The sequence below is a fragment of the Drosophila navojoa genome, chromosome 5 (genome assembly GCF_054131105.1).
Source record: "Drosophila navojoa isolate 15081-1374.11 chromosome 5, UAZ_NAV_1.0, whole genome shotgun sequence".
Lineage (NCBI taxonomy): Eukaryota > Metazoa > Arthropoda > Insecta > Diptera > Drosophilidae > Drosophila > Drosophila navojoa.
The window spans coordinates 2,225,831-2,246,741 of record NC_142893.1 but is presented as its reverse complement, the minus strand read 5'-3'; the positions used below and the strand labels follow the sequence as shown (position 1 = coordinate 2,246,741).

General features: G+C 45.0%; 5 protein-coding genes across 5 annotated transcripts; 1 reads left to right on the top strand and 4 right to left on the bottom strand.

Moving 5' to 3' along the window:
• Positions 1-681: 681 nt before the first annotated feature.
• Positions 682-6,918, bottom strand: Nup188 (nuclear pore complex protein Nup188). Its single transcript, XM_018105132.3, has 8 exons — positions 6,779-6,918; positions 5,499-6,718; positions 5,327-5,436; positions 4,304-5,262; positions 2,173-4,237; positions 1,958-2,112; positions 1,680-1,893; positions 682-1,621 (listed from the first exon to the last, which is right to left on the bottom strand). Exons 1-8 carry the CDS (start codon positions 6,802-6,804, stop codon positions 785-787), a joined length of 5,586 nt encoding a protein of 1,861 aa, XP_017960621.1. The 5' UTR covers positions 6,805-6,918; the 3' UTR covers positions 682-784.
• An 850-nt stretch (positions 6,919-7,768) lies between these two features.
• On the top strand, positions 7,769-9,675 carry LOC108655277 (uncharacterized). The gene is made up of 2 exons (XM_018107030.2): positions 7,769-8,163; positions 8,518-9,675. Exons 1-2 carry the CDS (start codon positions 8,103-8,105, stop codon positions 9,525-9,527), a joined length of 1,071 nt encoding a protein of 356 aa, XP_017962519.1. The 5' UTR covers positions 7,769-8,102; the 3' UTR covers positions 9,528-9,675.
• A 106-nt stretch (positions 9,676-9,781) lies between these two features.
• On the bottom strand, positions 9,782-11,249 carry LOC108653124 (uncharacterized). The gene is made up of 2 exons (XM_018103440.3): positions 10,626-11,249; positions 9,782-10,567 (listed from the first exon to the last, which is right to left on the bottom strand). Exons 1-2 carry the CDS (start codon positions 11,005-11,007, stop codon positions 9,936-9,938), a joined length of 1,014 nt encoding a protein of 337 aa, XP_017958929.1. The 5' UTR covers positions 11,008-11,249; the 3' UTR covers positions 9,782-9,935.
• A 517-nt stretch (positions 11,250-11,766) lies between these two features.
• Obp49a (Odorant-binding protein 49a) lies at positions 11,767-12,819 on the bottom strand. Its single transcript, XM_018106969.3, has 3 exons — positions 12,662-12,819; positions 12,403-12,597; positions 11,767-12,324 (listed from the first exon to the last, which is right to left on the bottom strand). The coding sequence occupies exons 1-3, from the start codon at positions 12,710-12,712 to the stop codon at positions 11,944-11,946; spliced, it is 627 nt and encodes a 208-aa protein (XP_017962458.1). The 5' UTR covers positions 12,713-12,819; the 3' UTR covers positions 11,767-11,943.
• Positions 12,820-13,580: 761 nt separating this feature from the next.
• Positions 13,581-14,910, bottom strand: LOC108655189 (epimerase family protein SDR39U1). The gene is made up of 4 exons (XM_018106920.3): positions 14,752-14,910; positions 14,256-14,695; positions 13,959-14,189; positions 13,581-13,894 (listed from the first exon to the last, which is right to left on the bottom strand). The coding sequence occupies exons 1-4, from the start codon at positions 14,771-14,773 to the stop codon at positions 13,700-13,702; spliced, it is 888 nt and encodes a 295-aa protein (XP_017962409.1). The 5' UTR covers positions 14,774-14,910; the 3' UTR covers positions 13,581-13,699.
• Between the last annotated feature and the right edge of the window lie 6,001 nt (positions 14,911-20,911).

The window sequence follows — 20,911 nt, the reverse complement described above, 5'->3', positions numbered from 1 at the left end:
CTAACAAGATTCTGTTAACGATATGTTAATTAACAGAATTCTGTTAAATTTATGTTAACAAACATAATTATGTTAACTTTATGTTAACTAACAGAAGTCTTTTAATTTTATGTTAATAAACAGATTCTTTTAACTTTATGTTAATTAACATATTCTTTTAACTTTATGTTAATTAACATATTCTTTTAAGTTTATGTTAATTAACAGAAAACTGTTAACTTTATGTTAACTAACATGATTCTGTTGACTTTATGTTAAATAACAGAATGATGCTCACTAGCTGTTAGTTGGCAGCGCGCCCATTTTAAACTAAAATCATATTGTAAACAAAATATTTCACCCTGCTGGTCATTTCTGTTCGCCTGGTATATCAGCAGAATTTCATCCAAAATTTGCTTTTGACAATGAGCAGCTAACTTTAAAGATCTGCCCCGTAGGGTATGCAGTATAATTGTAAATTTGCAGGGATAATCACAAAAGTATGCAATGGATATTTTCATTACAAGTTTGCGTTGAATATTCGGCACCCCCCCCCCCCCCCCCCCCCCCCCCCCCCCCCCCCCCAAAAGTATGCTATGAAATAAATCAATTTTCATTTGTATGACCATCGCAGAAGTATGCAATGAAGAAACAAATACACCCAGCAGAAAATGTTAGCACCCAATAAGAAAGCCATCTGAATTAAATTTTGTATTCTTTATTTAATTACAAACTTCCTAATAATTTCACATGAGGATACAAGCTTAAGCTAAATTTTATTCCTATTTCCGCTTAAGCTAGAGTCCTATTCGGTTTGTGGTATAACGCTAAACAGCGCCGACATCAGTTGGAGATAATCCTCTTCGACAAGCTGCACCTGGGACAATTCGCAATACATGGGCTCTGTAGGCGGAGGCAAGTACTGCACCTCAAGGGCCATTGACTCTGCCGCATACAAGCGTTTCCTGCTCTCATATGTCATTTCACCATCATCTTTTGAGTCCTGCGGCGTAGAGGCTGCCATCTGGTGACGACCCCCAGAATGAGACGTTGCAATGGGGCTCAGCATGCGAGTCATCTCCAAGCTTCCAGACTGCGGCTGCAGTGGTTGGGGATGCTGCTGCAAATGCAGACGCCGCACCACATTCACGCGCAGCTCGTTGGCGGTGGTGCTGCGGCGTGCCACCTCGTTGCCGCGCTGACTGCCAGCGGCAATCGCCGGGCTTCTGGCCACGTTCTGTGGCCTAAACTTCATCAATCCGTGCTTGCGCCGCACCCACTGACAGCGTGCATCCCGATAGTCCACGATCACCTTGCGACGCACAAACTCATGGAAGCTGAGCAGGTCGCTGCTGATGTCGCGTCGCACCACTTGCTTCCAGCGCGGCTCCAGTTCCGGCGAGCGTATCACATAGATGCTCTGCGAGGCTACCAGCATGAGCAGATGCTCCAGCGCCACCAAACAGAGCTGGCCATCCAAATTGGAGAGCAATTCGCTCGACGGACAGCCGGCAGTGGACACTGAGTGCGAAAAGCTGCGCTGGCCTTGAGACGTCTCACCCGAGGCCAAGCGTCCAGTCACTTCGCCAAGCTCCACATTAGGCAGCGCATTGAGCGGCACTTCGTGGAAGCCGTGGTTTTGCTGTGAAAAGAGAAACATTTATAATAAATACTAAAAAAAATTATATCCTCCCGCTTACCATAGTCAGTGCCTTCACGTAGATCGTCACCATGTTGAGCACCATCCCAAAGGTGAGAGTTAAGCTGCTCTCATTTAGCTTAGGTGCTCCAAATTTAACGTCCAGCAAAGGCTGCCACTTGTGCGGCTCATAGTAGCTGCAGCAAAGGATGTCCAACAGATCGGGACTAAACTTTTGCATGGCCTTAACACAGAATATAATGATGTCAGTCAGGCTGCGGAATAAGAGTTAGTTATTTGTTGCTTGGGCTGAGCTAAGTCCTTAGTCACAGAACTTACTCATTGCAAGCATTGATCATCTTATCATCGACGGTAATCGATTCCAAGCTGCGCAACATCTCCAATTGCGAGCGGCTGCCGGCGAGCAAGCACTTCAGGTTGCGCTGCTGATGAAACATGGACATGGCGTGGCACATGAGGCCCTGGACAGCATTCTACAAATTAAATAAAATTTATAAGAGCAAAACATGTTCATGTATTATGCTTCAACTTACCATAATGTTGAGCATGGATGAGCAGTTCTCCTGCGCCCATTCCTTGTGATCCTTCGTTAAGCTGGCCACTAGCGAGATGGCCGCCTTGATTAGCTTCATGGCCGCGGGCTCCAGGGACTGCTTGCCCAGCAGCAGCGAGTCCACCAGATAGACCTCATGTATGCCCACGAATTGAATTACTTCCTGCAGGAAGCACTTCTTGTGCTTGTCGTAGATGATGTTGACCAGCTCTATGCCACGCGAGTAGATGGGCCACCACTGCTCCATAGTCCAGACGTTGCCCTTTGTGGTCTTCTTCAATGGGAGCTTCGCATGCAGCAGATCGCGTGGCGGCAGCAGCTTGAGCCACAGATGCTCGCCCACGTCGCAGTGCAGAAACTCAGTGGAGCAGTTGCTCTTGGCGAACACGATCAGTACGTCCAGCAGCTGGATGCTAAGCGTCCGCTTGTTATGGACAGGCAGCGTGTGCGAGACGCAGTGTAGGAGACGCTGGAAGAGACGCACCGACACGAATGGCAGATCCCAGTTACCGGGTCCATCCATATCAAAGATGGTCGCAACTGTCTTCAGGAGATTAAGGCACAAGAGGAGCGAATTTGTGGTTACGGTGCCATCTTTGGCTTCCGGTGGCGGCGTTTTCAGTGGCGCCTGCGGATCGATATTTACCGATTTTTCCATATCGTACAGCTCTTTGCAAATGATGCTGACCACAGAGTTAAGAAAGCGCAGCGATATACTAGAATCTTTTATCATGAGATTCGCATAGAGGTGCGCACACTTGGTTATTATGGCCAGGCACGCTTCCTTGGCGCGCACATGCAAGTCCTCGTAGCAGGCGCAGATGCGTAGAATTAGTTGCTCCAGCTGCTCCATCAGCTCCTTCTCCTCCTCGCAGTTGCTGGTGAAGGCCTGCTTGAACTGCAGCAGTATGAATATGTACAGCTCGGCCAGCATGATGAAGGGACGCATGTCCTCCAAGTAGTTGGCACGGTCCACGAGCGTTGTCAGGCACTTCTTGGCCAGCAACTTGAACTGGGCATCGGGTATGGTGATGAACGTGGGCTGCTTCTTCAGCAATATGACAATCAAGTCCTTAAACGATTGCAAACAGCATATCCAGTCGGGCAGCTCCTCGTTGCAGCTCTGCTTAGCCGGAACCTTGGGCAAATTGAAGATATAGTCGAGCCAATGCTGGAAACAGTCGAGCTCGAAGAACTTCTGCATCACTTCGCGTAGGTCGGACTGTTTTTGGCTGCCCGTGCTGTAGATCTCGATGGAGACAATGTTTATCAGCTGCGTGTAGACCCTCATTTGGGGCTGGCTGGTTGGCTTGGTCAAGAGCGGACTGCAGAGCTTCTTCCAGAAATGCGGCTGCTTGAGCAGCTCATCCACGAGCATCTTAAGATTGTGTTTCCACAGCGAATGGAAGATGTTCATGACCTTGCAGGGCAGCGTCTGCTGTATGGTCAGCGGCACCTCTTCTAAAGCATCGAGAAACTCCTTCATGTAGGTGACAATGCTGTCTCCAATGCTGGGCGTGCACTCCTTGCCAAAGAACGAACGTTTATCATTCGCATAGTTGACCTTGAAGAAGGCCTCTGTGACACCTGGCTGCTTGGCTATACAGGCATCCACGAGCTCCAGTATGGCTATCTTAATCGAATCGCTCTCCAGCTGGTCGGGCATCTTCTGCATGAACGTGAGTCGGATCTGATCTGCCTCCATGTCCAGGCAGGCCAACAGCGACATATTAAACTCCAGCGCAATGCGCTTCAACAGTCGACAGGACACGATGGGCAGCCAGCGATCAAATATGTTGCTCATATAGCTGCACACAGTGGGTATGATGCGCAACGTATCCCGTTGCTTGGGCTGTGTATAGATGAGCGCCTCCAAGGGTGACAACGTGCCCGTGCCATAGACATGACTTTTCAGGCAGAGCACCTGCATCAATATGCGCATAGAGAGACGCACGAGCATCATGAGTCCATGCGGTTGCTGCTGCATCCAGTTCGACTCCAGTTCCATGGTGTATTGGACAAAGGCGTTGCCAACGCCCACAAATCTAGAGAGGGTTAGACAAGGGTTATTAGAAAGTTCATAATACATTGATGTCTATGAGATGGTATACTTCAAAAGTATTAGTCCATTGTCCAGATTAAGCAGCGAGTAGACGCACACATTGAGCAGCAGCTGTCGCTGCTCGCACTTTACTTCGTTGCTGCTGCCCATGATATCAAAGAGATCGCATATGAAGCTGAGCACTTCAAAGTATATCCTGTTCTTCTCCAGCTGCGACCTGAAGTGCCAGGTGTGCAAGTGGGGAAACACGTCGCGCAGCAGAAAGACCAACCCTGGTATTTCCACTTGCAGATAGCGCTGGCGCTTGAGCCTCGTATAGGTGCGCAGGAAGTGCAGATAGGCCAAGAGGAAATCGTAGCGCTCCTCCTTCTTCTCCACATTGTCGATGACAGCGCCCAGGAAGCGCGACTCGAAGTAAACTGCGCTCGCACAGAGCTTGTAGTCCTGCAGCGATTGACTGCCCGTTTTGGGCAGTATGTCCAAATGGCTGACACGCATGAAGATCTCCTCATCCACGAGCGGCAGCAGCGCAGTGCACACATTTAGGCAAATGGATAAGAGGCGCGCAGGCGGGCACTGCACGCTCCTGAATTTGCTCAGCAAATCGATGCACATCTCTGTGGGATGCACCATCTCAGAGCTGATGGCTGCTATGGATTTGATGCGCTGCAGCGTAATCTCCAGAAACCTGAGACCCGCCTCGACACGTAGAACACGCTCATTCGATTCGAAGTCACCGTGCAGCTGCGCCTTCTCGCGCAGCAGGCAATTAATCTCGTGATGCAGCGCATTGAAGAAGTTCACCTGGCAGCGAAAGTGCATGTAGAAGCCGTTGGCATGCTGCACAGCGGTGCAGGTGGTGCCAATGGGCACTGTGAAGTCGATGCTGGGAAAGGCCTGCACAGGGCTAGTGAGCTCATACTCATTCGGTTCCAGCTCCCTGAGCTTGTGCGCCTGCTCGTCATACAGCAGCGCCACCATGGGCAGCGACTCCAACTGAGCTTTGATCTGTGTGTGAAGAGGGTATTCATGTAGAGTTAACGCAAATAGGTAGGATCATCTACTAGCTTACATAGTAGCCTTGACCGCCCTTAGTTAAAGCATAGGCCACGTTTGCCAAGTCTATGAACTGCAGAGGAAAGTTCTCGAGCAGGGTATTAAACAAGGAGCGGACGCCATCCACTAGGAAAAGAGAAGAAATCTTTTAGTCATAATTTAAGGGCACACCCCAAACAAATCTTTACTTTTGCAGAAATCCTTGGCCAGCTGGGGAAAGGAGAGCAGCTCACACAGCAGCGCAAAGATGCCATCATAGCGGGCGCAACTGCCGTCGCCATCGAACAGGTCGCACATGAAGCACAGTTGGTTGTAGATGGTTCTCCTCACGATGCGGGAGAGCAGGCTGTCATCGGAGAACATTGCGTGACTCACAATGCTGTGCAGCAGCTCGAAGCACTTGAGCTCGACAGCTCTCTTGCCCAGCTGGCGGCAGCGCAACAGACTGGAAGCATCATCGGCATCGTTTGTGCCGCGCAGGCGCAACAGCATCCAGGCGAGCAGCAATGGGCCGTGCTCTGGCCGATGATGCATGCTAGAAATCTCTACATGGAGCTTCTCAATAAGTTGTTCGATTACATCTTCGTTCCTAGTGTCCAGGCACTTGAGCAGCAGCATCAGCTCCGAGTAGGTTAGAGTTTTGACCAGTTCTTTGTGATAGGGATTTGACTCGTTGAGGTAGCTCTGTAGGCGACCGAAGGAATGCTGCTTAATGGTCGAAAATAGTCGCTTGATTTGGCTAAAACTAAAACTTTTGTGCTCGCTGATCAGCAGCAGAATGTGCAGCACTTCGTTGGTCTCGCGTGCGTTGCGCTCCGACCAGTTGATCAGTCTATCCGTGCAATGGAAGGTCTCGCCTGCCAGCAGCTTGCGTGGCGGCAGCTCATTGATCAAGCTATCCAGCTGGTTGAGGTAGGACTCGAGCAAGCGTTCCAGTGTGATCTTATCCACAACTTCCTTATACTCTGCATGGTATGGATGATTGGGTACGCGGTAAAAGACAAGCAGGTTCTTCACAATCTTCAGCACAATCATGCGCTCCAGGGAATAATAGTGACGAATGTCGTCCAACAGCTTGGTCATGTTCGTCTCTGTGGAGATGAGCTGTGTGAGCAGACTGGCAGAGCCGCGATATTCTTTGGTCAGATAGTAGCATAGTATCTCCCAGCATTGGGCAGACTCCAGGTTGAGTAGCTCCTGCAGACGTTCTGTGAAGGGCAACAGCTTCTCCTGTTTCTTTTCTTTGAGCAGCGTGCAGAGCTGTACATTGGAGGCGCTTTTGGGCTTGAACTGCAGGACGCCCGCCTGCAGCTCTGAGCAGACATTTAATAGCTCATCGCGAACTGTGCTTTTAGGTGTTTCATAGTGGATGCCGGACACCATTTGCCAGAGGCGCTTCCAATCGTATCTGAAATTTATCATAATTTAATAAAGCTCGTCTACTTTGCTTTGCTAGTCAAGAACTTACATAACATACTTTTCGATGGCAGGCATTTTTGATCAGTTTTTATATTTAATTTTTGATTAACTCTATTCACAGGCAAATGTAACAATTCGACAACAAATATTTTAGCACGCGCAATTTTGTTGCGTCGAGCGATGCCAACTTGGCGAAATTAATCAACCGGCAAACGTTGAAGCGGCTGGCAACGCGTAACACCCAGCATTCGGTCGCAGCTGGCAGCGCTAAATGACATGAAACTCTGCTGTTCCCCTTGCGGTGCTGCCAGAGATTTGAATTTTGAATCTTAGCTATGTTTAGATGCGTACAAAAATGTGTTGCTTTTATTGTAAAATATCTGCTGGCTAAATATCCAAAGTAAGCAGCTTTTCAGATATATATGCCTATAAACCTATATATATATATTCGTATATTTATCCAATAGAATTATACCAGACTTTGAAGAACCTAACACCGATGAGCCACCCGATCCAACTGACTCAAGAAAATTTCCTTGAATTGTCAAATTTTAGGGACATTTGTTCAAAATTTAAATTTTTTAATAAAGGACTATTTAATTGAATTTTCCCCATTTTTTTTATCGCAATATAAATTAAAATGTTTTAAATTAGAGTTTAAAAAGACAAAATATATGTTTTTGTGCATCAAGTTTTGAATATAACTTTATATACATATGTATTGTACATATTTTTATATTTTTCTTGATGTAAGCCCTGAAATATATTTGAAAATAAAAAATAAATCTATTTTAATTTTAAATTATTAATTTTGAAATGTCTAAATTAATGTATATTATAATTTTAATAATATTAAGTTTTAGTCTAGACACTGATTGAGGTGCGTTTAAGTTATTATATTATTAGATTAATGAAATAGTGCGCAGCTGCTAAATGTGATATAAACATATCTATATTTCTGCATACATACCTACAGTCAATCAGCACTCGTTCTAGATACTTCATATACTATGACCTAGCCGCACAGCAGCCCGCACAGATCTGAGTTCAGAGAGCGGCAGCAGCCAAAGAGCTTTATGCGAGAGCGAGACAGAGAGCGAGTTCAAGCGTGCGACAGAGAGAGAGAGTGGAAGCTTAAGCGCCTGACAGCCGCCTGCAGCCCACAAAATGTCCTTCGGTTAGTAACAGAAAACTATTGAGAGCAGCCAGGTCTAGGCTGAGTAGCTGAGTAGAGCTGAGTCGAGACGAGACGAGAGTCGAGTAGGCTGTCACAAAATCAATTTTAATTAAAGCAGCAGTAGTACTATAAAATATATAGACTAGCCGCTATCTAAAATAATAATATTAATACTAATTAGGAATATCATCGACCAATGGCGCAAATCGTATCAAATGGTGCAGCGAACAATAATGGCAGCGCTGAGGAGACTGAACGTAAGTACTAAAACACTAAATAAATATAAATCTGTACATGTGTGTGTGCTAGTTGTGATTTTGATTTTGAGTGAGGACTGTGAAAATGTGTATCCTTCAGCTTTGGCTATGCTTGTACGTCAGCAGCAGCAGCGCTAGCATCCTTGCAGCTTCGGGCGTTTGACTAGGATGTGGGTGGCTGCGGCTGCGGCTGTGGCTGCTGCTGCTGATGGGTGATGGGTGGTGGGTGGCAAGCTGAGAGAGAGAGAGAGAGCGAGCGACGCAAGCTGAGAGCGAGAGAGACTGCGCAGCTCATGGCAGCCGTCATCATCAGCAACAGGTGCTAAAGCATTGTTTGTTTTCCTTTTTCCTTAGCCTATCCCATTAGCGATGATGAGCTGGACGACCTGGACGACGATTGCCTGCTGGAGGAGACGGAGCTGTCGGGCAGCACGAATAGCATAGGACGCGGTCCATACGAGCGCGCCTGGACAACGGAAGCCACGCGTGCCCTGATACACATCCGCGGACCCATGGAGGGCAGCTTCACGGAGGGCAGGCAGAAGCGGACAGCGCTGTGGCTGCACTGCACCCGGCAGCTGCAGCGACTGGGCTTCCGCTACAGCGCGGCCAAGGTGCAAAAGAAGTGGCACAACATCCTCATCACCTACAACAAGAATCTGAACAAGAAGTACGTCTCGGGCTACGTGCACTGGGAGTTCTTCGAGGAGATGTTCAAGTACTTGCAGGGCAAGAAGGCCGACTTCGACGTGCAGCTGCAGCCAGTCCAAATGACGCCGCAGCAGCAACAGCAGCAGCAGCAGCAACAAGTGCAGGCACAACAGCAGCAACAGCAACAACAACAGCAACAGCAGCAGCAACAACAACAACAGCAGTCGAAGCCAGCAACGCCTCAGGATGGACAGCCGTATATAACGCCGGTGGATCAGGTGCTGTTGCAGCCGCAGGTGCAGCTGCAGCTCGATAGCAAATCGAATGACGAGTTCGACGAGGACAGCAACAGCTTGTCGGAGGTGCGTCAGCCCAAGCTCGAGTACGATGCCGATCAAACGGGCAGCACCAGCATTCCGGACCAGACGGATAGCCAGGAGATGGCAATGGCTCCAACGGGCAAGCTCTACGAACAGTTGCCGCCGCCGCCCGCTCAGCAGGACGACATCTGGTGGAAGGACTACTTCGAGCGCAAGCTGGACGTGGAGCGTGAGAAGATGGAGCTGCAGCGTAGCTTGCAGCGCGAACAGCTGCAAATCCAGAAGATGTCCCTGGTCCAGCAGGAGCGCATCGAGCGCATGAAAATCGATGCCATCAACAGTCTGACGGCCACGCTGCAGAAGCTCGTCGAGGCCAAGTGCCGCCGGGCCTAGAGGGAGAGTCGAGTGGAGTCGAGTCGAGTCACTAAGGCTGAAGCACTACAAAGCAGTATTAAACTAAGTTCCAATGCATATCCTGTCTACTTGATGTTGATGTGTAATCCTTATCTCTGTGTAAATACAATTTGGACAATTCGACAGATTTGTTTTCTCATTTATTGGAATGGGATGGTATATTTATTTTCTGCAAATAACAATGTGGGATTATTTTGTATATTTTTAGAAATGAATGGGATGAAAGGGGAAACTTTTGGCTATCTAGGAGTGATTTATATTTATGGACTTCTTACATCTTTACATTATGGAACCACATCTTATTTGACTTCTAATAACTCACTAGAGAAGCAAACTCTGATTATTTATTGATATTCCTCTATGATTTTTTACGTTCCATATATTCTCCTACAGCTGCCAATTCACCTCGAACAGCGTGGCAATGGAGGTGTCACTCCCATTCGGCTGCTGCTGCACTCCGTAGCTGAGACGCCACAGATCCGTGGAGTAGACCAGGCACTCGCCCGCAGCCAAGCGCAGACTCAGATTGGGGCAATTGTACTCCTGGCAGGGCTGCTTGGGGCGCAGCTGCCAGTCGAAGTGGCCATTCAGCTGCTGTATGAAGATCAGGCCACGCACATAGATCTCCGTTTGGGGGCGCTGCTGCCGATGCGCCAGCAGCAGCCAGCTGGAGTAGTAGGGCTCCAGATGCACGGGGTAGTAGTAGGGCTTGTCCGCATAGAGACGCGAAGCCTTCACCGCTCTCGACTCACAGTTGCGGAAGTGCAGATGCCAGGCGGGGCTGGTGGGGATCTTCTGCAGCGCTGCATCCAAATTGAAGAGTTGTCGCAGCATCAGATTGCTGGACACGTCGCAGGGCTCGCTGGCGAGCAGGTCGGGTGCCCTGTCCAGCAATCGCTGCAGCAGCTTGTCCAAGCTCAGCTCGAGCTGGCAGTCGCCCACGATAACTGGCAGACCGCGCTCCAGGTACTCCGCTTCCAGCAGGGAGTAGCTGGCATTAGAGACGACGGGTATGCTCTCTGAAATGGATTTAAGATGTCAGCTATAAATAGCTGTGCCCACATAGAGCGCTCATACCCAGCTGCTCGCACAGTGCACAGTTCTCCCAGAGAGTTTCGTGTCTGCCGAGTGCCTTCGGCTGCCAGTCACTGTTCCGCTCCGTCTCCCGTTCGATCAGGCACTTGGCATTGTAGTAGGGCGTCCAGTCCCAATAGGGCAGCAGCTCGATCAGCAGCAAGCGGCCCAGGGCGCTCAATGTCCAGGCGCAGCTGTCGCAGCAGCTCCACAGCAGATAGACTAGCACTGCGGGCAACAGGAGCCACTGCACCCACTTTTTCAGTTTCAGCAGTCGCCAATGCCAGAGGATTGGCTGGCATATGCTGCGCATTTCCGACTCGCTGAATTCCTGCTTCCGGCACTGCGCCACAAACTGCGTCAACTCGCTCTCAATGCTCGCCATCGACACGTCCTGTTCGCTTCAGCAACAGAGGCCGAATGAGACCAGAGGAAGCGCAAACGGGCTGACTGCCTGGTTGAGTGTTTGATAAGTAGCGGAAAATCGAATTTTCTATTTCATTGCGCGCTCAGGCGTGCAAAGCGCTGATAAGCACCGCAAAGGATAATGGGCAAGGACTAAACCCAATTACAGGCAGATCCAAATGCATTTGCTTCAAATGGAATTACAGAGAAACAAAGTGAGAAAGAAAGCGAAAGGCTTTTTAGAGATAAAATGTTTTAGCTTTTTTTCTAGAGTTTTAAAGCCAAATCTAAAGTTGAAGCAAACATTATAGTAAATGTAAATTGAAATTCTCTGAAATATAGAAACTAAAACAATGTAGAGCATAGCCGAAATCCCAAAAATAGATTTACCTATATATACCCAGCGGAGCGCCAGCGGAGGCGCAAACAGATTTTGATTGAAATCTCTGCAATTATTGGAGTGTGTTTGTTATAGTGAAATCTCTAAATGGAACATCAGTTTAGTAATAATAAATTAAATATTCATTGTAATTGTGAAACCGAGCGTGCCCAATGTGGAATTCCACTGCAGCAAAAAGTCGAAGTCCGTGACTCTATGGTTGAGCCTTATTAGACACTACATGAGGTAAAGTAGATCTTATGAGCAATGCAACTACATTGCTTCAACTATTCTTCTGCCTGTTTCACTAACTTATTTTTACAGGGTATATATTCTAGTTTCGATAACAATTGCTGCCTCTATGAATTTCTTCACATTTTATTCGGGTCGCAGCGAGGTTATATAGGACTCTTTTTACATCAATTATATTTGGATATTTTGTATATTATTTGCATAATTTCTTCTGCTCATCGGGTAAGTGCTGTTACTAACTATTGGGTTTTCCTTTCCTGTGTGTGCCGCTTAGTGTCTCTCCAGTTAGTTATCCCCACCAAATCGATCGCCCTTGTGATGCTTGCAGGACTTGAAGTAGTCACGAGCGTCGTTGCATTCCTGGGTATCAGTCCAAACGGAGGCGGGACAATTGAACAGGATCTTGCGCATAATGCAGCCAACCAGGAAGACGGGCTTGTGGGGGCACTTCATGGCGCCAGGTGGTGGTGATGGGCGTGGTCGATTGCTCTTCTTATCCTTGAACTCGTCCATTTTGGCATTGCATTTACCGGCAGCTTCAGTGGCAATGCTCTCCAGCTCAGCGTTGTCCTTGTAGATGTTCTTCAAGTAATCATTGAGCGCGTCGATGTCCACCTCGTTGTCCTTATAGATGCCCGTCTCATTGAACATGCAAGAGATGTAGCACTAAGAGAGAGAGAGGTAGAGAGGGAGAGCTGTATAGTTAGGCATAAATTGGAAATGTCTGCAGAACTCTTCGCTTACTGGAGGAAGGAACGAATGGTGACGATGTCCACGTTTTCCCTCGGCGCTCGACTCCATTTGCATCGCTGGAGTCTGCAAGTATTCCTTGCACTTCTCATTTAGCTCGGGTGTGGCGATTTCCGGCAGAGGACAACAGGTATTGGGATTCACGAACTTCGGCTTCTTGCTGCAGTCGACATCCGCTTGGGCCACGCTCTGTTTCACATTTGATTCATTAAAAATTATTCATTCAACTTTTCGAGGTTCGTGTTTCAGTTACCCAACAGGTGAGCCCAACGATGAGCACTAATTGCTGAGATTTAGATAACATTATTTAGCACTTCCAATGGTCCAGCTACGAATGAGCTAGACCTGACATGACATGAGGGTTTTATAGGCGTTCCATGCCGATTGTGAAGCGCAACTGAATGATTTTTGTTTTCCTTTTATTCGGCATTAACTTTTTTGCTATGCAATTATTTCGATTGCCTAATTAATTCAATCGACATCGGTTGATTTCGGTACTTTTTTCTTGTTTTCGTATTAACTCTAGTTAGATTTTTTGGATTTCAGTGTGGGCGGTTTAGCGTTTTGTGTACTTAAATAATCACTATAACAAAAGATCGATTCCCGAATCTATATAATTTTGTTGTTCTTGTTTATGGACACGTTCAAGATTATCATTGAGCTAACAGCAGGCATCTCTACACCTCTATAAACAGGGAATAAAAGTGTGGAGTCATCAGCTGTCAACTCAACGATTTATCTTAAACATTTACGTAAACCAAACTACATATATATGTAAGTATAAAAATTCTGACAACTCTTTTGGTCATTAGCTCCTAATTCCCTTCGAACTCTCTAGCATTTAGATAAGAAATCTATGCAAATAAATGTGCTCTTATTGGAAGTATCTGACTTGAGTGATGCATTGACTTATTTATCAAATTCTTCTACTGATCTTTCCTACCATACATGAAATGCCTTCTTCTCTTACAGAACTAATATACCCTAGACTCAACTTCAATTTTCAATGGGTACATTAAATATTTAATAATAATCATTGCCCATGAGTAATTCGTAAACAAATTAATTTCCATAATTATGCGAATTATAGACTCCAATTTCACAATTCACATCTAGTATCTAGACATGATTAGCAAATATGCCTCTATGTACATATATATAGACAATGTGTATACCTCGTATATGCTCTAGTTTAATTGATATAATACAAATGAAGATCGCTTTAAATAATAAATAGTTTAACAACGCCAATCTCAAGCATTCATAACAAATTCGCAACTGTTTCGGCTCTCTATTTGCCAACGACTTCGGCTACGGCGGACTTCACATCCGGATACTTGAATTGATAGCCAGAGGCGAGCGTGCGCTTGGGCTGAATCTTGGTGCCACTCAGGAGCAGCGCCGCACGCTCCTTGCCAAAGATGGCGTGCACCACGAACTCGGGCACAGCGAACAGGCAAGGGCGATTCAGAGCGCTGGCAAATGCCTAAAGCAGGGAAGGAAGAATTGGTCAATTTGGCGAGTCAACACATCAAATCGAAATGGTTCACCTGTGAGAAGCCCTTGTTGCTAACAATCTCCGGTGCGACGCCATTGAAGACGCCCGACTCACACTTCTCAATCAGATGCTGGATGAGGCCGCACAGATCGTGCATATGTATCCAGGGCATTATCTGATTGCCGGCGCCCATGGGACCACCGAGACCCAGTTTGAAGGGCAGCCAAATGGATTTAATCATGCCGTCGTTGCGTCCAACGACAACGCCAGTGCGCACAATGCTCTAAAGTGTCAGTGTTGGAAAATCGATATTGATACATTGTAACTCTAGATGTGTGTGTACACCTACACACTTATCCTTCGAGTCACCGGAACGCGCTGCTTCTTCCCAGGCCAGGCACAGGCTCGACATGTAGTCGTAATTCACGCCCTGATCGTCCTCCGTATACGTCTTGGTCTCCGATGGCGGATAGAGGCTAACGCCACATAAGTTCACGAAGGATTTCACCTGCGGGGCTGCTTGAATCGCCTGACTCAGCGTTTTCGACGAGTTGACACGCGAATTCCAGACATTTTGCTGAAAGCCCGGCGTCCAGCGTCTGGATGGGTCCAGCACATTCTGACCAGTGGCATTTACCACTGAGCTAACGCTACTTGGTATGCCCTGTTTTTCCAGCTCGTGCCAGGTGATGCGCTTCGGACCTGGCATCCGCGAAATTACAGTTACTTCATAGCCATTCTTTGCCAGATGCTTGGAGAGATGACTGCCGATGAATCCAGTGCCGCCACCTGTCGGCGAGGTCACTTATTAACTAAGGCTCCGCCTTTGCATATTTTACACATACCTATTAATGTGTGCTTGGACATTTGCAGCTGGTTTTAACGGCGCTTTTGGCAGAACCTTAAAATTGTTTTATAAGCGTTTTGTTTGCTTCTTATTTACGTAAATAGACGTGCTGCCAACTCGATACAAAGCAACAAGTACTAAGTGGTAACGCTGTATTTAAGTGCTGCCAGACTAACGACGAATTTTGAAATTTGCGCGGCAAGTAAATTGGCTAGAGTATATTTATATGTTGCCAGACTATTTAATATTAAATGAAGCTTTTAGCACTGCCGCTGAAATTCAAAACTTTGCGCGGCAAATACTTTTGCGTTTGCGTAAAAAAAGTGAACATTAAATAAGTGCGAAATAGAAGGCCTACATACAAAATGTGTATGTAAAAATGTATGCAAAAAAGTTTGTTAAACTGTGACTGAAGTCCAATAACGACTTGAAAGGTGTATCGACTGTTGAGGCTTTTAGTGTCAACGCGAAGTGCTTTTTAAGAGTCTGATAAGAGAGAGGGAAATAGTGGGTATGCATTAAACAGAAATTGCTGTGTTGTGCTCTGCTGCGCTTATCTTATTGCGTTGAGCGTTTAAAGTTGGACAAGCCACAAGGGACATGCCACACACACGCAACCATACAGCACACACACACACACACTTGCAACGATTGGCAGTAAAAGTGCAAACTTTGCTATAATACAGGCAACGCTTTCTTCTTGACACATGCAACCGAGACACACACTCACACACACACACAGCTAATGGCCAACGAACGACTGGGTTAGCGCCCCTCCCGGTTGGAGACCGAGTACGTAGCCAAGTTCAAGTGCAGCAGAGACATCATCCTCGCTTGTTTTGTTTTCGGACCAAGTCATTGGAAACTCATTTGCATACACATTGCCAGCATTAACTGACGCCAAGGGGGTAACAAGGAAGGGCATGATGACTTAGGCTAGAGTCGTGCTATAGGGTTGACAACAGTTTGTCTCGCCCAACTATGTGGGGGGCGTGCAGACATGGGCGTGTGCTACGGTCATGTGCCGCCTTTTGTGCAGTCAAATTTTATGCCTTTGAAGCGTTAGAAGAATTTGCATTAATCGCAGCAATTATTGCGCTTCATTGAGTGAAAATGAAATAAAAAGTGCTAGCCAGCCATAATTATAGCGTCTGCGCCGTTTTATCTATTCCGGCAATCAGCCGGCGCACACGTACCACACAAAAAATAAATGAATAAATACGTGTATAACGCAATAAAAGCGAATAAATGAGCGTGAGATGCAATATTGGTCGGCAAAAGCTAACGAAACAGCTGCAGCTTTAAGGCTTAACCAACACTTGAAAATAATGGCCTTCGTTATTTAACGCCATATTGATCGTCAAAATTACGTTTTAAAGGCTATTCAGTGCCTGCTTGACATGAAGTGCTAAAAAATACCAAATTAGGTATTTAAATTTAATTGCATGACTTTCGTCAAACCTGAATGCTTTTCGGAGAGTTGAAAGTATTAAATAATAAATAATTAATATTTTAGAATAGGAATTTGAATTCACTTAAGCTTTAATTTAATTAACTTAAACTCTTGTTGTTTCTTAACTTTTACTACTTTAACATTTGAATTCCCATGCTTTAAAATACATAAACGTGACATGCAAGTAATTTAATTAGCTTACGTTAAGCTCTAATGCCTTTTTTTGCGTTTTTCGCTGAGGATAGTGCTCAAAATACTTAAGCTTGTATAAAAGAGGATTATGCTGGATTAAGCTATCAAGTGGGTAAATTAGTTGTGCTCGTAAAAATTTGAGAAAATAAACATGCATTGGCTCTCTTCAGAAGCTCTCAATGAGTATATAAGATAACGAAATGTATATGCATTTGAAAAGTCTGAATTGAGTAGAAAGTTGTGTTAAGCATTTAGGGTCTTCCATATTAATGGTAGAATATTCATACTTAATCATACATCAGGGGAAAAATAGACTTAGCATTAACTTCTCTTTAAAATAATTTAATATATTTGTTAGCTTAAGTTAAATTTGTGTGAGCTGCTTGTCTGTTTCTGTGGAGGATTTTCTGGCAATTTCTGCTGTCAAAACTAAGTGAATGCTTCTCAGCTAATTATGAATATATACATATATATTTTTTTTGCTGGCTGTGGAGACGCTTAATGCGATAAGGGTTTGCTGTTGCCATAAAAGCGAAAAACTTTGTAGACAAAAGAAAATATGATTGCCGAATGCAAACACTGTCAAAGTGTTGCCGCAGCAACACTGATAGCAGCAGCAGTGGCAGCAGCAGCAGCCGTTGCAGCTGGAGAAGGAGCCGAAGATCCTGCCATGGAGTTGCCTTTGAGTGGCAGCAGCAGCAGCAGCAGCAAATGAAAAAAAGTTTGTTCGTCTTTGTGGGTGCTCCAGCAGCCAAGAGCTGCCAATGCATGCCGGACTTTGCTGTTTGAGTTGCACTTCCGGTGGCGTTGCTATGCGTCGCCAATACAAGTGGCAACAGCAACTGCGACAGCAACAACAAACAGCCCAAACAGTCTCCCAACTTATGCTGAAGTGCAAATATGTATGATGACAAACTCCTTTGTTTGCCGACTGACAGAACTGTCTGCACCTTCAATGCTCGACTCGTCCCGTCTCGCCTACTCTCTCATCACTCACATTGCTCCACAAAGTTGCAAAGTCAATGGCACACGCATACATAGAATTATGCATATGCATAGTCAGATATACATACATTTATATATTTGCACATATCTGTCATATCTGCTTTTGGGCAGCTACTCACACACACACATACGCACACACACATGTGCAATTCCTCTATTGTTGACTTGATTTGTGCAACTGGCTTGTTGCAGCATTGCTCTGTGGACATGTGGCAGCCGCAAAAGTCTGGCAGGAACAGCAGCAGCAAATGCAGAAACGTACAAAATATATACTACAGTGCGTACTGCAAGTCTGTGTGCCACACACACACACACACACACGCACATGTGCTACTTGAAATTTGAGCATGCTTCAAATAAATTGGATTTTTGCATAAATAAAGGAAACTTTAAGAGATCTTAAGAGTTGTGCAAATAAATTACTTTGTATATATGATATTCAAATCGATACTCAAAATTTATTGTATTGAAGAGTGGAAAAATATATTCATGCATACAATTTGGCAATATGTGTATGTAAATTTACGAATAAGGAGAGTATTAAATATGCTCAGGTAATTTTATTTTAGAACGACGTTAAGGAAATGTCTGGCAGTAATTTTTTGTGTGTCTATAGGTGGACAGCTGAGTATAATATTTCTTATGTAGATCTATCATTTGGCATTTTTGAAATATGCACTTTAGTATTTGGGTTTTATTAACAGATTATAAATTCATTTATTCAGTATTTTTTAGTATTTTCTTTTTGATATCTTTAAAACCTTTCATTTGTCTTGCAGTTCATTGACTTTTAGCACGCACTGTGCTTTGTATACGCACCAACACTTGGCAATTTTTTGACAGTTTTATGTGTGGCTGCTATTTTGCTTCGTTTCTGTGGTTTTTCATTTCTTCTCTTCAATTTTTTCTTTATTTTTTTTTTTTTTCAGTTGGGATTAGTTGCTGTGGCTGTTACCGTTGCCATTGCCGTTGCAGTTGCAGTTGCAGTTGCAGCTTTTCGACTCCACGGCCTGTTGACAGGGGCAACATTGTGTGGTTAACCACTTCAACTCGCCCGCTGTGAGCCGCTGGACAAATGATGTCGAATATGAGTGCCTCTTGCTGTCATAATTACATTGAGCCTGACTAGTTTTGCATGTGTGTGTGTGTGTGGCTTATAATAAGACGTCAATGGGCCAAGTGAGAGTTGACCTCACACAGAGGACGATAAGGAAAGAAAGAGGGAGAGCGAGACAGGGAGGGAGAGACAGAGTGACAGAGGGTGAATACGCCCCTTTCCCTCGTAAAGAGTGCAATAAAAGTCATTGATGTGTGTCAAATGTGACCAAATAGCTGGAAAACTAATTTGCAGACAAACAACAACAAAACCTTTAGCTCTTTTGGCTGGCTCCACTTTACGCCCAAAATCAAAGATAATTGAATTTTTCCAGTTTATCACATGGCACTTTCCACCTTACATGCACGACGATGATGACGTTGCTTTAGCGATTAGCGATAGTTGTTGTATTTTTCCTTCGCGCGCTTTAAACACCAAAGTTCAAAAGCATCATAAACCATCCGTGGGGCGCAGACAATTTGTCTGCCAAAAGCCAGAAACTGGGTCAGACTCGAAGGCGACGCGCTTTGCCAAGATGCCAAGCGATGATGGCGGTCGCCATCGTCTTACAGTCTCCAGCCACACGCCAGCTACACTGAGCGCAAATGTGGGCACACACATTGTGCGGGTTCAACGAGGTGAAGGTCAACAATTTGCTGAACTGAACTGCAAATTCTTATGGGAAAACAAGTGGGGAATAGAGTTCTTAAGAGTTTTTATGGAAATTATGGAAGTTTTCAATCAAAATAAAGAGCAGAAATTGTCAAAAAATACAAATAAAATACCAAAAAATCTACCTGAATTTGTTTGAGTGTGCTATAAATGGAGGTGCTCCATAGAAACTTATCTTTAACTTTAAGCAATTTTCGCATACATGAATGTAGGACTTGTGTAACAACTGGACTAGAATAATATAATATTTAATATATATTAGAATTGTTGTGAACAATTTTTTATGTAGTCTGTAATCGAAGAGATATGCATAAAAGTATTGAAGAGGTCAACTATGTCTTATCTGAGTATACTGATACAGTATATATGTATAATTTATAAGTTTTTCTTCCATATATGATCAATAAAATAAATATCTAGATCGACTTTTTAATGGTAAATACTTATAGATCCTTAAAAATGCAACAAATATTAATATATAATTTACAATAATAACAGAACCTAGATTCTAAAGTCAATGTGTGGGTATGCAGAGGCATAGAGTCTACTAGATTGGCTCGGCTGTTAATACTCATCATGAAGTCGTCTACCTCATTTCAAGTTAGTTTACTTCCTTAAGCCGCTCAGCTCACTAAATCCAGTTTCTCTCAGTGCACGCCCTGCCATTGATGACTACAGCAGCTGCTGCTGCTGTTGCTGCCTCTGCCTCTGCCCTGCCTCCGCTTCTGCTTCTGCCGTCTCAGCTTCGTTTGCTGACGCAGCTCAGCTAAGTGAGGTGCAAGGCAAACTGAGATAACTGCGTCGCAGGAATCGCTTCGGTCGCCCAGGAAGTCGCCAAGTTCCAAGTGGGTCAAAAGTCGAAATGCGCCAGCCGAAAACAATTTGTCACACCAAATTTTGCACAACAACAATAACAACAACAACAATAGCAACAACAGCAAAAGGAAAGCGAACTTTTAATGTGCATTCGAGCCATCAAAATAGTTCTATATTTTGCTGGTCTTTCTTTCTTTCCTCCTTTTCTTTCATCCAATTGCATCCTGTGCAGCCACTAATGATCTCTGCTGCGAATTTGCGCCAAATTTAGAAGTTCAGCAAATTATGCTATGCATATATGTATTTATCTATCTCTCGAGTGAGAGAGGGACAGAGTGAGAGTGGGGCTGCGGGAGGTAGTTTTCTTCATAAACAACTTCATTTGCTCAACTTCAAAGCATCGACGCCTGCCGCAGTTAATGGCAAATAGGGAAAAGGCAGTGCCAAAATTGGCTTTTTTGTTGCAGCGGATGCTGTCGACAGATTTAAAGGATCTGCTGGCTGACAGCTCGATATTGAGATGCGTCACACGGTCAAAGATCAAAGACAACAACTGATTAAGTTTTGGCTCAACATTCGCAGAACTCACAAGTTGCCAAAGTTTAAATTGAAATACACTGTTCATATAGTTAAATGGGGTATATTAGAAATACAGATGAAGATTTATATACAGATATCAGATTGAAGACAAGCAGGGATTCATATCATTTAATATTTAAAACAATGAAGTCGGTACTCAACTATGAATTAGCTTCTATAACAGTTGCTATACTATTATCTAGATTTCAAAGAACTTTCATTCACCATAGATTAGGTTGAATATCTTTTAACTTATTCAGGACTATGTATATTTAAGCCTTATCCCGTTTTTGCCGTTTAAGACGAGCAGTCAGAGGGGAAATCTATTCATCCATCTATTCCATC